A 15,580-nucleotide genomic window follows, 5' to 3' on the forward strand; every position below is an offset into this window, starting at 1 on the left:
AGAGTGCTGTGACACATCCACCTGTCCAGCAGGAGGGAGGGCTACCGCAGAGAGAGATGCGTCACAGAGGGCACTACCCTCGCCACAGGGTCCACAGACCAAGGCGCAGCTCCCCGGACCTCTCTGAGCAGCAGTGCACACGGAGGCACAGATTCACTCGACATGTAGTCATGGAGATCTGCAGGCTCTTTCATGCCGAGCTGCTCCTGGCTGGCCCCAGCACCATCTGCTTACCTGTCGCTGCCAAAGTCACCACTGCCCTCCACAACTTCTCCTCCGCATCCTTCCAGGGTGCAGCCGGGTACACCGCCGATGTCTCTCAGTCGTCTGCGCGGAAGAGCCCTGCAAATACACCTACACCCACTCTGCAGTGACACAATGGGTGGCATCAGTGGTGGGTCCTCATAGTGATCCTCAGGAGAGGGCATTATTGGACACAACAGACAGGATTCGCGGAGACATGGCAGTGGTGGTGCCAATATAATGTGTGATGTTTGTTGCTCTGAAATTCAATATAGGTAACACCCATGGCAAACCCTCAGACACCCTTGTGCATCCCCTTCATGCTCACGACACGTTTGCCGTACGCTGCCTACTGCACATATGCGATTCATGCCCTGTGGCTGCAGCACAGGTGGTGGCAGGTTGAGTGAGGCTGGCCGTGAGAGAGATGCACGAGAGGGTGAGTATGGGATAGAGCCATGAGATTGTATGAGGATTGGGTTGCGTGTTAGTGGTGGGTGAGTACTGGCGAGGTGAGTAGGTGCAGGTAAGATGAGGATGGGGTTTGAGTGGGTATGAGGGGTGATGTGACAGAGTAGTGTTGGCGGTGCCGAAGGAGATGTGGGGTGGGGGCAGTGTTGTGGCAGACGGAGTGTAGGGGAAAGACTACGTGTTCTCACTGTGGCTGACCTACTGCGGTCATTGGAGCGCCTCCTGCACTGTATGCAGGTGGGCGATATGTTGGTGGCGCAGGTGACCCCCTCTGCCACCTCGAGCCAGGCCTGCTTGGTGGCAGAGGCAGGCCGCTTCCTCCCGCCCGCCGGGTGGAAGATCTCTGTCCTCCCCCTCCTCCTCACCCCATCTGATGATACCTGGGGTGAGGCATCATTAAACTGGGAGCAGCCTTCCCCCTGGGCTGCTCCATGCTGTAATTTGTTCCATTGGTTGCAGCATCTGTCAGTGGAGGACTGCCCCTTTAAATAGAGCGCCTCCAGCTGACAGATCGTACTGCGCATGCGCATCCCGCCCGACGCGCAGACCAGCAGCGCGGAGCCCGGAGGAGCAGGTAAGTGATTCCAATTAGTGGATTGCCTGCTACGATCGCGCGGGCGACCCACTAATTTCACCGGGCGCGGAGGCCACGCACCCGAAACCCAACCCGCCGGAAACCCGCAGGCCTGCTAAAATCAGGCCCATGGTTGCAAAGTGACCAAGATTGGGAACTAAATATTCCAGGGTGCATGAGGTTTAGAAAAGACAGGCAGAATGGAAAGGGAAGAGGTGTAGCCCTAATAATAAAGGATGACATAAGGACAGTAGTGGGAAAGGATCTTGGCTCAGAGGTTCAGGAAGTAGAATCAGTATGGGTGGAAATAAGAAATAACAAGGGGCAGAAAACACTGGTGGGAGTAGTTTATAGGCCCCCTAATAAGTAGCTATACTGTTGGACAGAGTATTAATCATGAAATAATAGGAGCTTGTAACAAAAGTAATGCATTAATCATGGGGGACTTTAATCTGCATATAGACCGGGCAAATCAAATTGGCAAAGGTAGTTTGGAGGATGAGTTCATGGAATGCATTCAAGATGGTTTCCTAGAGCAATACATCATGGAACCAATCTGGGAAAAGGATATTTTAGATCTTGTATTGTGTAATGAGACAGGGTTAATTAGTAATCTCACAGTAAAGGATCTTCTGGGGAAGAGTGATCATAATATGATAGAATTTCACATTGAGTTTAAGTCTGAAACTAGAATCTTAAATTTAAATAAAGCCAATTACATAGGCATGAGGGGTGAGTTGGCTAAGGTAGATTGGGAAATTAGATTAAAGGGTGTGACGGTTGAAAAGCAATGGCAAACATTTAAAGAAATATTTCAATATTCTCAACGAATATACATTCCATTGAGAAATAAAAACTCCACAGGAAAAGTGATCCACCCATAAGAATTTAAGGATAGTATTAGATTAAAAGAAGAGTAGTAAGCCTGAGGATTGGGAGAGTTTTACAAACCAGCAAAGGATGACCAAAAAGTTGATAAAAAGGGGGAAAATAGAATATGAAAGTAAACTAGCAAGAAATATAAAAATGGATTGTCAGAGCTTCTACAAGTATGTAAAAAGGAAGAGAGTAACAAAAGTAAATGTTGGTCCCCTAGAGCTTGAGACAGGAGAATTATAATGGGGAATCAGGAAATGGCAGATGCATTAAACAAATATTTTGTATCTGTCTTCACAGCAGAAGACACAAAAAACATACCAGAAATAATGGGGAACCAAGGGGCTAATGAGAGTGAGGAACTTAAAGTAATTATTATCAGTAGAGAAAAAGTACTTAACAAATTAATGGGACTGAAAGCCAATAAATCCTTTGGGCCTGATGGTCTACATCCTCGGGTTCTAAAAGAGGTGGCTGCAGAGATAGTGGATGCATTGGTTATGATCTTCCAAAATTCCCTAGATTCTACAATGGTCCCAGCGGATTGGAAGGTAGCAAATGTAACCCCACTATTCAAGAAAAAGAAGGGAGAGAGAAAACAGGGACTACAGGCCAGTAAGCCTGACATCAGTCATCGGGAAAATGCTGGAATCCATTATTAAGGAACTGGTAACAGGACACTTAGAACATCATAATATGATTAGGCAGAGTCAACATGGTTTTATGAAAGGAAAATCATGTTTGACAAATTTATTAGAGTTTTTTGAGGATGTAACTAGCAGGGTAGATAAAGGGGAACCAGTGCATGTTGTACATTTGGATTTTCAAAAGGCATTCGATAAGGTGCCACATAAAAGGTTGTTACACAAGATAAGGGCTCATGGGATTAGGGGTAACATATTAGCATGGATAGAGGATTGATTAACGGACAGAAAACAGAGAGTAGGGAAAAACGGGTCGTTTTCGGGTTGGCAAGCTGTAACTAGTGGGGTACCACAAGGATCGGTGCTTGGGCCTCAGCTATTTACAATCTATATTAATGACTTGGGTGAAGGAACCGAGTGTAATGTATCCAAGTTTGCTAATGATACAAAGCTAGGTGGGAAAGCAAGCTGTGAGGAGGACACAAAGGGCTCGATTTTCAAAGGGCAGCGGGGGGGGCGGTCAATGGGCATGCGGCAAATCTGACTAAAAAAACTTACCGTTCCCCATGCGATCACAACTTAATTGGTGGCCATTAATCTTGTTTCCGCGTTTGTCATCTGAAAGCTGCGCAGTGGGCGGCATGACAGGCTGTCAGCTGGATTTAAAGGGCCATTGCTCCAATGGATTTTGCTGGAGCTAAGAACAAGAAGACCCAATGGAGCAGCGTTGGGCAAGGCTGCTCCAAGATTCAGTGATGCCTCACTTCAGGTGCTGCTGGCCGCGGTAAGGAGGAGGAGGAAACTATTCTACCCCACCGACAGGAGGAAGTGCCCTGCCTCTGCCACCAAGAAGGCCTGGCTTGAGATAGCAGACGAGGTCACCAGCAGCAGCAACATATCCCTCTCCTGGGTCCAGTGCAGGAAGCATTTCAATGACTTAATTAGATCAGCAAAAGTGAGTACACTTAATGATTCTCCTACATTCCGTGCTGCACATCAGCCACCACCCCCCAACCCCGCCACCAACTCATTCTGCCCCGCCAAGACTACTCCATCACGTCACTCCTCCACCCATTTAAGGATCATCCTCAACTTACCTTCACTTCCTGAGCACTTCCTCACCTCCCCATTTGTGACCCCACCACTACCGCTCACCCCAATCCTGATCCAATGTGATGTCTCTGTCTCATACACACCCTCTGATGTGCCTCTTTCACAGTTAGCCTCACCCAAAGCAATGCATTCATTGGTTGGCCACTTCAGCATCTCTCACTCACACATTTGTACTTTCTCCCCTTCCAGGAGAAGAGAGCAGAAAATGCACGCGAGAGGACGAGGGCTGGAGCGGGGGGGGCACAACAAATAGTGGTCCTCACAGACGCGGAGGAGGAGGCCCTGGAGATCAGCCGCACCCTCGAGTGCCTGTCCGTTAGGGACGCCGAGACTGGCACCCCACAAACGTCTGATGACACAACTTTAACATTCATCACACACAACATAAATTGATGTTAACAATAATTGGCATGTTGAACTCCTCAGTATGCTCATCGCAACATGACACATCTGTGATGATGCTTAAAATTGCCTTCTGTTCTCTTACAGATCCTTCAACGACCAAAGTGACAGCGAGAGCGATTCCTCAGAGGAGCTCCCGTCCTCTGAGGGCGCACCGTCACATCTTAGCGAGCCATCCACCAGCGCAGATACTCACACCTTGGTGGGTCCTAGTAGTCAGTTAGTTGAGTTGGCACCTGGTGAGTCACCACACACAAGTGAGCACGAGCAGACACTGGTGGCAGGGGCAGCTGTGGAGAGTCCGCATCGGTGGGCGCACTCCTCTCCAAGCTCTGCTCGGCTAGACGCAGGTGCTGAACCCTGGGGGCCATCCTTTAAAAGGAGAATGATCGAGGGACAGCAGCACATTTGCGAGGTACTAGAACAGGTGCCAGGCACACTCTCCACAATAGCGCAGAGGATGGAGGAGTCCAACTCCTGCATGAGTGGAATGGTGGCACAAGTACATGAAGGAATCTCTGAGATAGTGTCACAGGGACATGAGCAACTGTCTGAGATAGTGTCGCACGTAATTGCTGTGCTCTAACTTTGTTCACCAACCTCCTGTGTGGGATCTTATCGAAAGCCTTCTGAAAATCCAAATACACCACATTCACTGGATCCCCCTTAGCTATTCTACTAGTTACATCCTCAAAGAACTCCCAATAGGTTTGTCAAACATGATTTCCCTTTCATAAATCCATGTTGACTCTGCCAAATCCTATTGTTATTTTCTAAGTGTCCTGTTATCACATCCTTTATAATAGAATCTAGCATTTTCCCTACTACTGACGTTAGGCTAACACGTCTGTAGTTCCCTGTTTTCTCTCTCCCTCCTTTCTTAAATAGTGGGATTACATTTGCAAATCCTGTGTCAGAACTGGGGTTGAGTTCTGGTGAAGAGGTCCAGAGAGACTGGGTGTCCTCAAAGGAAATAGAGATGTTTATGCCCCTTTTTTTTCTCTCATAATTTTTTGGTATATTTTGATTGAAGATTGACATAATTGGAAAACTGGCTTTGAGAAACTAGCCACTGGTAATGCAAATAAGCTCGATTCATTCATATAGAAAATAGGCCAAGACTTGAAAGCTGTAGCTTAGCAATTATTTCTAAAGATGCTAGTATTGTTCTGACATATTCTTGAGCACAGAAATTCCTCCAACTATTTTCCTCAATAATATTAACATCTCTGATTTTTAATGTATTGAAAAAAACTAAGTAGAAATGGGAACAATCAAAGGTTATTAAAGTTGATCATTTTTTTAACTTCAATTTTCAAATAAAGTACTGATAGTGAGACATCCTCATGAAACAAACTGTGGTGGTTTGCGATGATACAATGGGTTCAACACTGTCTTTTCACTTTTGAGGCCTGGGTTTGAATTTAGTCCAAACTAAATGGCCCTGATATTAACTCGGAGCCTGGAAGAGAGCTGGGGGGGCGGCGGGGTGGCGGGCTGGCGAACTTTTGGATGGGAGACCCAGAAGAAAGGGTTTTCCGCACCTCCTGCCGACGTCTTTTAAATATTTTCAATGGGTTTCCCGTCCGACAGCCAGCCAGATTGACAGGATGTTTTTTTTTTATTCATTCATGGGATGTGGGCGTCGCTGGCAAGGCCGGCATTTATTGCCCATCCCTAATTGCCCTCGAGAAGGTGGTGGTGAGCCGCCTTCTTGAACCGCTGCAGTCCGTGTGGTGAAGGTTCTCCCACAGTGCTGTTAGGAAGGGAGTTCCAGGATTTTGACCCAGCGACGATGAAGGAACGGCGATATATTTCCAAGTCGGGACGGTGTGTGACTTGGAGGGGAGCGTGCAGGTGGTGTTGTTCCCATGTGCCTGCTGCTCTTGTCCTTCTAGGTGGTAGAGGTCGCAGGTTTGGGAGGTGCTGTCGAAGAAGCCTTGGCGAGTTGCTGCAGTGCATTCTGTGGATGGCACACACTGCAGCCACTGTGTGCCGGTGGTGAAGGGAGTGAATGTTTAGGGTGGTGGATGGGGTGCCAATCAAGAGGGCTGCTTTATCTTGGATGGTGTCAAGCTTCTTGAGTGTTGTTGGAGCTGCACTCATCCAAGCAAGTGGAGAGTATTCCATCACACTCCTGACTTGTGCCTTGTAGATGGTGGAAAGGCTTTGGGGAGTCAGGAGGTGAGTCACTCGCCGCAGAATACCCAGCCTCTGACCTGCTCTCGTAGCCACAGTATTTATATGGCTGGTCCAGTTAAGTTTCTGGTCAATGGTGACCCCCAGGATGTTCATAGTGGGGGATTCGGCGATGGTAATGTCATTGAATGTCAAGGGGAGGTGGTTAGACTCTCTCTTGTTGGAGATAGTCATTGCCTGGCACTTATCTGGCGTGAATGTGACTTGCCACTTATCAGCCCAAGCCTGGATGTTGTCCCGGTCTTGCTGCATGCGGGCTCGGACTGCTTCATTATTTGAGGGGTTGCGATGTCAGGTAAGTCTACCGTCGCGAGGCGGGGGGGGGTCGGGTTGGGGTGAATCGGACATGATGGGGGAGGGCTGGGGCGCATCGGATGTCGCAGGGGGGTAAGTTGGACATCGTAAGGGAGTGAATCAGATATTGCAGTGGGGTGAATTGGACTTCAGCGGGGTGAATCAGACATTGCAGGGGGGTTGAATTGAACAGTGCGGGGGGTGAATCGGACAATGCAGGGGGGTAAATCGGACATCACGGGGGGGTGAATCGGACTTTGCGGGTGGGGGGGTCGGACAATTGCGGGGGTCCGATCGCTTGGAGGTAAGCTTAGTGGGCCAGCGGGAAGCACTCCTACTCCTGGCCCACAAGCAGTGCAATAAACGCACTTACCTCATGGAACTGGCCCTTCTTGCCTCCTTTTACCCAGCCTCCAAGTGTTAAAAATAAAAATTGAGTTAAAATGGAGCCACACAGCCTCCTTAAATGATTTTAGTGACCAACCCACCTCCTGAGAGAAGATTGGTTGCCCTCCCTCCAACCCGCCTCCATTAAAGCCGGAAGTAGGCGGGTTGGGGTCGGGTTTGAGAATTTTAAAATTTTTACCTTCCCACCGGCTCCCAACCCACCCATCCTTTGGGGTTAAAATTGCTCCAGTGGATCAAAGTTTCCTCTGTAAGGATTCTAATTGAAATTAATTTGATTGGGAGACTCAATGTTATTGCATGATTTGGCATTAGGCAGTATGGGCGCCCTGCTGTGTTTACAATGCAGCGGTAAGTGTGAAAATTGGATGTTGGTGCAAAAAAGTACTATTATAAAATAACTTAACTGACATATTTGTAAGTTTGCTAAATTTGGGAGAGATTTCTAATGTTTGGCAAGTGACCAAATTTATTCCATTGTTTTTTTTTAAAGGGACAAGACATACACCTGTAAATTGTAGACCAGAAAGTTCAACATCATTTGCTGGGGAATCTTTGAAGTAATTTTGATTTGAGAAATCTAGAACAAGCACAACTTGTTAAAGGACAGTCAACATAGATTTGGGAAATGGAGGTTATGTTTAACGAACCTGCTGGATCTTCATGAGGATATTACTGACATGGTGAACTGGGTAAAGTAGATTATATTATATACTGAAAGTTTTGACAAGCTTCCACATTGGCATTAATGGCTAAGGTGACATAGAATAGGGGGTAAAATATGATGCTGGATAGAAAACAAAGAGTAGTTCATAAATGGGGACATTTCAGTCTGGAAAGAATTTACCGGGGTACCCAAGGAGTCAATCTAGGGACACTTCCTATATTTTATATATTTTTTTTATTCATTCATGGGATGTGGGTGTCGCTGGCAAGGCCAGTATTAATTGGTACCCCATCCACCAGCCTAAACATTCACTCCCTTCACCACCGGCGCACTGTGGCTGCAGTCTGCACCATCCACAGGATGCACTGCAGCAACTCACCAAGGCTTCTTCGACAGCACTTCCCAAACCCACGACCTCTACCACCTAGAAGGACAAGGGCAGCAGGCACATGGGAACAACACCACCTGCACGTTCCCCTCCAAGTCACACACCATCCCGACTTGGAAATATATTGCTGTTCCTTCATCGTCGCTGGGTCAAAATCCTGGAACTCCCTACCTAATAGCACTGTGGGAGAACCTTCACCACATGAACTGCAGCAGTTCAAGAAGGCGGCTCACCACCACCTTCTCAAGGGCAATTAGGGATGGGCAATAAATGCTGGCCTTGCCTGCGATGCCCACATTCCATGAACGAATAAACAAAAAAATTATTGCCCATCCCTAATTGCCCTTGAGAACGTGTTGGTAAGCTGCCTTCTTGACAACTGAGTGGCTTGCTCGGCCATTTCAGAGGGTAGTTAAGAATCAACTACATTGCTGTGGGCCTGGAACCATGTATAGGCCAGACCAGGTAAGGACAGCAGGTTCCCTTCCCTGAAGGATATTAGTGAAGCAGGTGGGTTTTTAGTATCCAGTAGTTTCATGGTCACCATTGCTGATACTAGCTTTTTTTAATTCCAGATTTTATTTAATTAACTGAATTTAAATTCCCCAGCTGCCATGGCAGGATTTAAACTCATGTCTCTGGTTTATTAGTCCAGTAACATAACCACTATGCTACCATAGATACAAATTAGCAGATGATGCCAAATTAGGAGAATTAAGGGGTAATTTTCCAGCTTTGTGTTACCAGCAAGGAATTAGCTCACTAAAAGTACATATTGAAAATTCAGTCATGCGCTGGCCAAAAGTGGTTAGAAAATCATGCACAGTCCACATCCAATTTTCTGAAATGCACTACCAATGGGCCATGGTCCTGGAAGTATGAAGTCAAAAAATGACCCAAGTCAATAATGAGGAAAAATAGAACCAGTTTAAAAAGGATTTAGATACTTTCGACATGGTGCAACACCTGGCAGATGCTGTTCAATGTGGATAAATGTAATGTATAAGATTATAAAAGTAATTGACAACGCTGCAACAGGCCAGCAATGGTGAAGGATTCAAATAATGGGAGACACAAATTAATAAAGTAAGAAGTGCAGTCAAGTAGAATGTCTTTATACAAAGGATAATAGATTTATGGAATAAAGTATTGAGGAAAACCATCAAAGTAATCAATAGAAATGAGATCGAGAGACAATGCTTGGTAATATGGTGAGAAGACAGGTAAGTGGGGTTAAGATTTATCGGGAAAGGATCAGATTGGTTGAGCCAAATGGTCTTTTTGTTGTTTCTAATTTTTATGCTTTCACATTTTAAAATTACCTTTATATTTATTTTGATAATTTATCTCAAAGAAATTTTGAAGAATTTCCAGTTGTGAGTCAGAATAGTGACAAAGATTATTCAATAGCACAGAGCACAGATGTGCCTCCAAGGTTTTGGACTGTAATGATACGTATCTTTGAACATGTAAAATTAACTTCAGTGTTGTCCAAAGATAATTAAGTGACATGACAGTTCTGAAGTAAATTTTTTTAACTTTAACATTTTATTAATATTTTAAACTAAAACACAAAAGTATTTCCGGTACGTAACATCAAACAGGGCAAATGTTGACTGTCAAAGTAACAAGGGAAACCTATTAATCTCCTGTTTTCTTCCTGGTTTGGATCTACTTCTCTCATTTGTGGTTCCTACGTAGTTTCTGTGATTCATGCGTTTCTCCTTGCATGTTCTTTTTATTGCACAACTGGTGTGTACATATTTGTCAAATCCATAGGTCAGGAATGTGGTAACCTGGAATTTCATGGTGAGTACAGTTGCTAAAATACATTGATGTGAAATGAGAGGACATAGGACCACACAAAACCAAGAAGGGATTTCTAGTAAGCCCAGAATATTATTTTCTTTCTGTTCATGTGTATCTTCTCCAACTCCATTTTGGCTATCTCACAAATCAAGGGTGGCAACCAAAATACAGCAGAGGGGATGAAAATAACATGTTAAAGTAAGTGTATTGGAACTAATTCTTAACCGTTTCACTTTTTATTTTGTTTTGTTTTTTTCGCTGCTGGCACTTAGGTTCCACTGAACCTTTGTGCTGATTGTTGTAAATTTATCTTTTTCCCTCAGCACAACTATTGGGACCAATGAGTTTCCCAGTGGAAATCTCTCCATTTGAGGCATTTGCAGAAGAAGAGGAACAAAGGACGATTAGGAAGATAGGAACAGGAGTAGGCCATTTAACCCCACGAGCCTGTTCTGCCATTCAAAGAGATCATGGTTGATCTGTGACCTAACTCCATATACACGCCTTAGCCCCATATCCCTTAATACCTTTGGTTAACAAAAATCTATCAACCTCAGATTTAAAATTAACAATTGAGCTGACATCAACTGCTTTGTAAATAGGGTCATTGAATACAAAAATAAGTCAGTCATGGGGTTGTGGGGCTAAATGGGACAGCTCTTTCAAAGAGCCTGCACATGCACAATGGGCTGAATGGCCTTCTTCTGTGCTGTAAGATTCTATGATTCTAATAAAGGGATGCCAGGCAAGTCAGGCTGCACCAGAGGTGCTCTGTGCCTAGCCAATGGTATCCATACAATCACATCTGCAGAAAGTGGTGCAGAAATCTTGCTTTGATAGATGATTAATGCATGAAGAGGCTCCTGTTCCCAAAGGAAGGTGGGACAGCTTACTTGATGGCATCACTAAGATATGCCTGACTAACTATACTTCTACATGCTTCCTTAGAAGAATCCCAATGAGAGTATGTCATATGTTCAGTGGTGCTGCAGGATAGAAGAGATGCCAGAAGGGAAGTGGTGTTTTATAAAATGTTTTCAAGGACATTGTTCCTCTGTGCTTCTCCTTTGTGATCAATCCATGAGGCCCAACTCCAGATGTCAGTGCTGGATGGGCTTGGTGACTTCCTGCTACCTTTTGTACTACTGTCAGCAGATGTTACGAGAGTAAAATATTTGCCAGCATAACCCGATTGGCCACACATACCAAGATGCTACAAACCATATCTGCAGACCCTGTCACACCTAATGGGCAATGTATAAAGGGAAATGTCTTCAGAGAGCCAGATTTGGATGCTGGAAAGACACATTGGTTGATGTCTCATTTGAAAAATGGGACCTTGATGATGTAGCACTCCTTCAATACTGCACTGAAACATTTAGCCTGGATTATACTGCATAAATGGATGAAGAGGACAGATTTATGAGGGGACTTTCATCTGGCCATCAGGGCTCCACATGTGAAACCCAATACTTATATGAACTTCGTAAATGTGCACGTTGTTGTCGTTTATTGTATCTTCACAACCTTCCATTGGAGAATTGTGTAGTGGAAGATTCGCAGGCTGATTAACAGTCTGTCAGGCTGCGATGTGAACGCTCCTTCCGTGGCTGTAACCATCTTTATACTAGCTGATTGGGTGGCTACTCCTATATGGCAGGAGGGTCTTATGGGTTCCCACAGCTGATATGATAAGGGGCCACCCATACCCACCAGATGCAAGTATCCTGCTAGCTATCAACCCAGAATTCAGAGCCGGAGCTCTGGCCTCCACTCACCGGGACTGTCTGGAGCGAGATTTGGACTCTTCACATTCTACCTCAGGGATGGGAATGCTATCACTAAGACAAAGACTCACCCCTAGTGATTCCCAATTACCCTAGTAGGTAATTGCTGACCACACAAACATCATTCTGTACATCAATGCCATGACATTGCTGCTCTTGTCCTTCTTGATGGTAGATGTTGTGGTGCTGGGAGGTGTTGGCTGGAAAAGGACGGAAGAAAGAATCGCCATTTTGGCAAGATACTGGGGGCAGACATGGACTTGTACCCAACAAGAATCAGCACTTTCAGGAGATAAGGGAAGAATATCTGAGAGGAAAAAAATTGGAAAAGGGTTTTCATTGACTAAAACTTTAAATACCAGGTTTAACCAATGATTGAGTATGATTTGTTAAATTCATTCACAGTGCTGTAAGGGTTAAAAACTAGTCAATGCTGCTGACTGTATAAAAAAACAGATGATCCAGTCAGATAAAGCTAGTATCTTCTTCTGTGTACCATCATTCACTTAATAATCTTTGTCTTATGACCCAGTTTGGGCTGAATCATGCTGACTACAGCACCATTGCTTGTCCAGATCAGACAATTATTATCATCACTGTAAGTGCAACCATAAGGAAATGTTCTCATTTGGGATTGTACCAGGCATAGTAAGGGATTTTTTTTAAGAGTTGCTGTTAATTTTTGAAAAGTTTGATGTTAACTGGTAGCCAGTTAGGAAACTTCAATTCGGAAGAGCCAATAACTTGTACTTTCACCTCCACATGTTAGTCAAACGGGAGGATTTAAATTTGGCATCTCGCTTGTTTAATATCAGATGTTATTTGACCTTTTATAAGGACAGACTCTAATTAGATTCATGATGTTTTGCAATGCAATCGTTTTAACATTTGCGAGGAGTATTTATTTATCAAAATTGTTTTCAAAAGGATCAATCATAAAAATTGTGCGTTTTTATAAAGTATGATTCCCTTCCCATTGTAAAAATGCATCAAATTATATGTTAAAAAATAATTGGATTGTTTTCATTTCACCTCAAGGCAAAATAGATATTAAAATCATCAGGCTGTCAGCAAAGCCTGCAGCTGCTGCTTTCATTCAAGTACTATAAACGTAATTCTAAAATACTGTACTGTTTGTTCTTAAAGGGGTGGAAGCATGGTTTGACAGGCATTAAAAGGAACCAATAAAACATTTGCACTGTCCCAATAGGAAATGTGAGGGAGGTACATGGCTTCTGACTCCTTTCCTAAGTTTTTCTTAGACACAGTATGGCTTTAGAGTTAACCTGACGGAGTATTAACTTGTATAGTAAATATTATTTGAGTAAGATATGAAGATTTGTTTTCAAATTGATCCTCAATCAGCTTCACAACAGTTAAAAAGAAGACACAATTGTCTAAAAGTGGTTTCTAAATGAGATTTGTGCATTCTTATTAGAAGCAAGGACTATAACTTTCTGACTGGAATCCATTTGAAGATTGAATGAATCTGTTTTACTATTTTCACAGGATGCACATTTGAAACTAAAGCACCAACTATACAGAAAAGATTTTCTTTTAGGAGAGGTGGAAAAAAAGAGAAAATGCAAAGTTACGATGAAGCGACTGCTTTCCTGGGAGAATGGGGACCCTACCAGTGGACAATTTTCTTTTTCCTGAGTGTCACCATTATTCCAAATGGCTATGTAGCTTTGTCTATGGTGTTTCTGGCAGATATCCCTCAGCACCACTGCCGCCTGCCTAACTCTTCAAATGTGACCACTGGAGAAACTTCCTTCATTAATTTGAGTTTACTGCTGCCCATGGAGGAAGTGGATGGTGAGCAAGCGTGCAGTAAATGCACCAGGTACAGAATTCATATGGAAGACGGTTTAAATGACACGACACGTGAAACAGAGCCCTGTACAGATGGCTGGGAATACAGCACAGACAGATATATCTCTACTATTGTCAGTGAGGTAAGAAATTTTCATTCTATGCATCGATATTGCACATTTTTGTACATGGGTTCATTTCCACAATGGGTTACCAAAGTCATGGCATGTTTTCAGATATTCTCGCTATCCTCAAAATGGTGTCTGCATAAACCCCTCATATATATTTTGAAAATATGAGTGTGTAGCTGATTGACTTTAATTTTTCATTGCTAGCTATCTTTTTGCCAACAGTTATGCAAATATGGAAAGACTGAAGACCTACTGCAGAGGGATTTAAAAATGTAAAAGTTGTACCACTTGATGATGATAAGAACGTAAGAAATAGGAGCGGTAGGCCATTTGGCCCCTCGAGCCTGCTCCGCCATACAATAAGACCATGGCTGATCTTCGACCTCAACTCCACTTTCCCGCCCGATCCCCATATCCACTGATTCCCCTAGAGTCCAAAAATTTATCGATCTCAGCCTTGAATATGTTCAATGACTCAGCAGCCACAGCCCTCCTGGGTAGAGAATTCTAAAGATGTAATGCATGCTGTACGGTCTTGTTCATTGACTAGAATTGGGGAAAAGTCCAACTAGTGTTTGCAACAACGATCGAGTGATAAAAGATTGAATTAGATGTAGAAATTGAATCTAAGTTCATTTTGCTGTGTGTCAAACTTCATTAGAATAATCTGCATTGTTTCATATTAAGCATACTTTTTGCTACATATTATATTCTGTCTTTCTTAATGGTATTCACAGTCCAGATCACGGTCTCGAACTGAGTTCAAATAAAATTGAACAAAAACAACTCCTGTCACAAGATCACTATCTCTGTTTTCATTACTCCTTCATCAGCACTAGTTCCAATGTGCTGACCACATATATTTCAGCCAAGAACGTACCAAATCAATAACAGCATTACTCCCATGCAAGCTCCATCTGCTGGAGACATCTGCAATTACAAAATTTACACAAGACCATTGTTTGTTAAGCAGTTATTACTCCTGTCTTTTTTTTATTAAGCTTATGAGCATCTTTTACTTACACTAAGGAGTGCATGATATATTATTGGATCATAGTTATGTACATAACGGGCATGAAATGAGGGAGAAATGGAAAGTCTATCTCTGTAACCTTCTACAGCCCTACAAGCCTCCGAGAACTCTGCGTTCCTCCAATTTTGGCCTCTTGTGCATCCTCGATTTCCTTTGCCATTGCATTGGCGGCCTTGCCTTCAGCTGCCTCGGCTCTAAACTCTGGAATTCTCTCCCTAAACGTCTCTGCCTCTCTACCTCTCTCTCCTCCTTAATGACACTCCTTAAAACCTGACTCTTTGACCAAGCTTTTGGTCCTAATATCTCCTTATGTGGCTCAGTGTCAAATTTAGTCTGATAATGCTCCTGTGAATCGTTTTGGGACATGTGTTGTTGAAACAATGGGACCAGGGAATCTGTTGTTAAAGGTGATCTTAACCCTGATAAACAAAGGAGAGCAAGGATAATAATTATTACTCACTACTTTTCTCGCCCCCAAATTTTTCTTGAAGCCTTGTGCTAGCATCCATTACCCAATTGGCCATTATTGCTGTAGAACCTAGATAGTGCGTGTTGACAGGCATGGGGCATCACATGAATGCCTCACCCCAAAGATCACTCATGCAGTTTCCAGTAAGGTTGCTGGATAGTGGTAAGGAATAGGAACTTCAGGTGAATTTTGCCCTTACACTTCCAAAGGACACTGATAGTAACACTTTACTATCCTAGGTATAACCAGCTAACTCAGCA

General features: G+C 43.9%; 2 protein-coding genes across 3 annotated transcripts in view; both read left to right on the forward strand.

Annotated features, from left to right (window-relative positions):
* Positions 1-13,452, forward strand: part of LOC137320767 (solute carrier family 22 member 4-like) — a 141,419-nt gene extending 127,967 nt beyond the window's left edge. Inside the window, exon 11 of the mRNA XM_067982561.1 lies at positions 13,382-13,452. The gene's annotated coding sequence lies outside the window, so the exon portion shown is untranslated. The remainder of the gene's footprint in view (positions 1-13,381) is intronic.
* LOC137320768 (organic cation/carnitine transporter 2-like) overlaps positions 13,141-15,580 on the forward strand; it is a 91,315-nt gene continuing 88,875 nt past the window's right edge. The window contains exons 1-2 of one of the 2 annotated variants that reach the window (XM_067982563.1): positions 13,141-13,196; positions 13,382-13,830. In XM_067982563.1, coding sequence (XP_067838664.1) covers positions 13,456-13,830 — 375 coding nt within the window. In that variant the 5' untranslated portion in view covers positions 13,141-13,196; positions 13,382-13,455. Of the gene's footprint in view, positions 13,831-15,580 lie in introns of both variants that reach the window. The other variant, XM_067982562.1, reaches the window with a different exon arrangement.

Source organism: Heptranchias perlo, chromosome 4 (genome assembly GCF_035084215.1).
Source record: "Heptranchias perlo isolate sHepPer1 chromosome 4, sHepPer1.hap1, whole genome shotgun sequence".
Classification (NCBI taxonomy): domain Eukaryota; kingdom Metazoa; phylum Chordata; class Chondrichthyes; order Hexanchiformes; family Hexanchidae; genus Heptranchias; species Heptranchias perlo.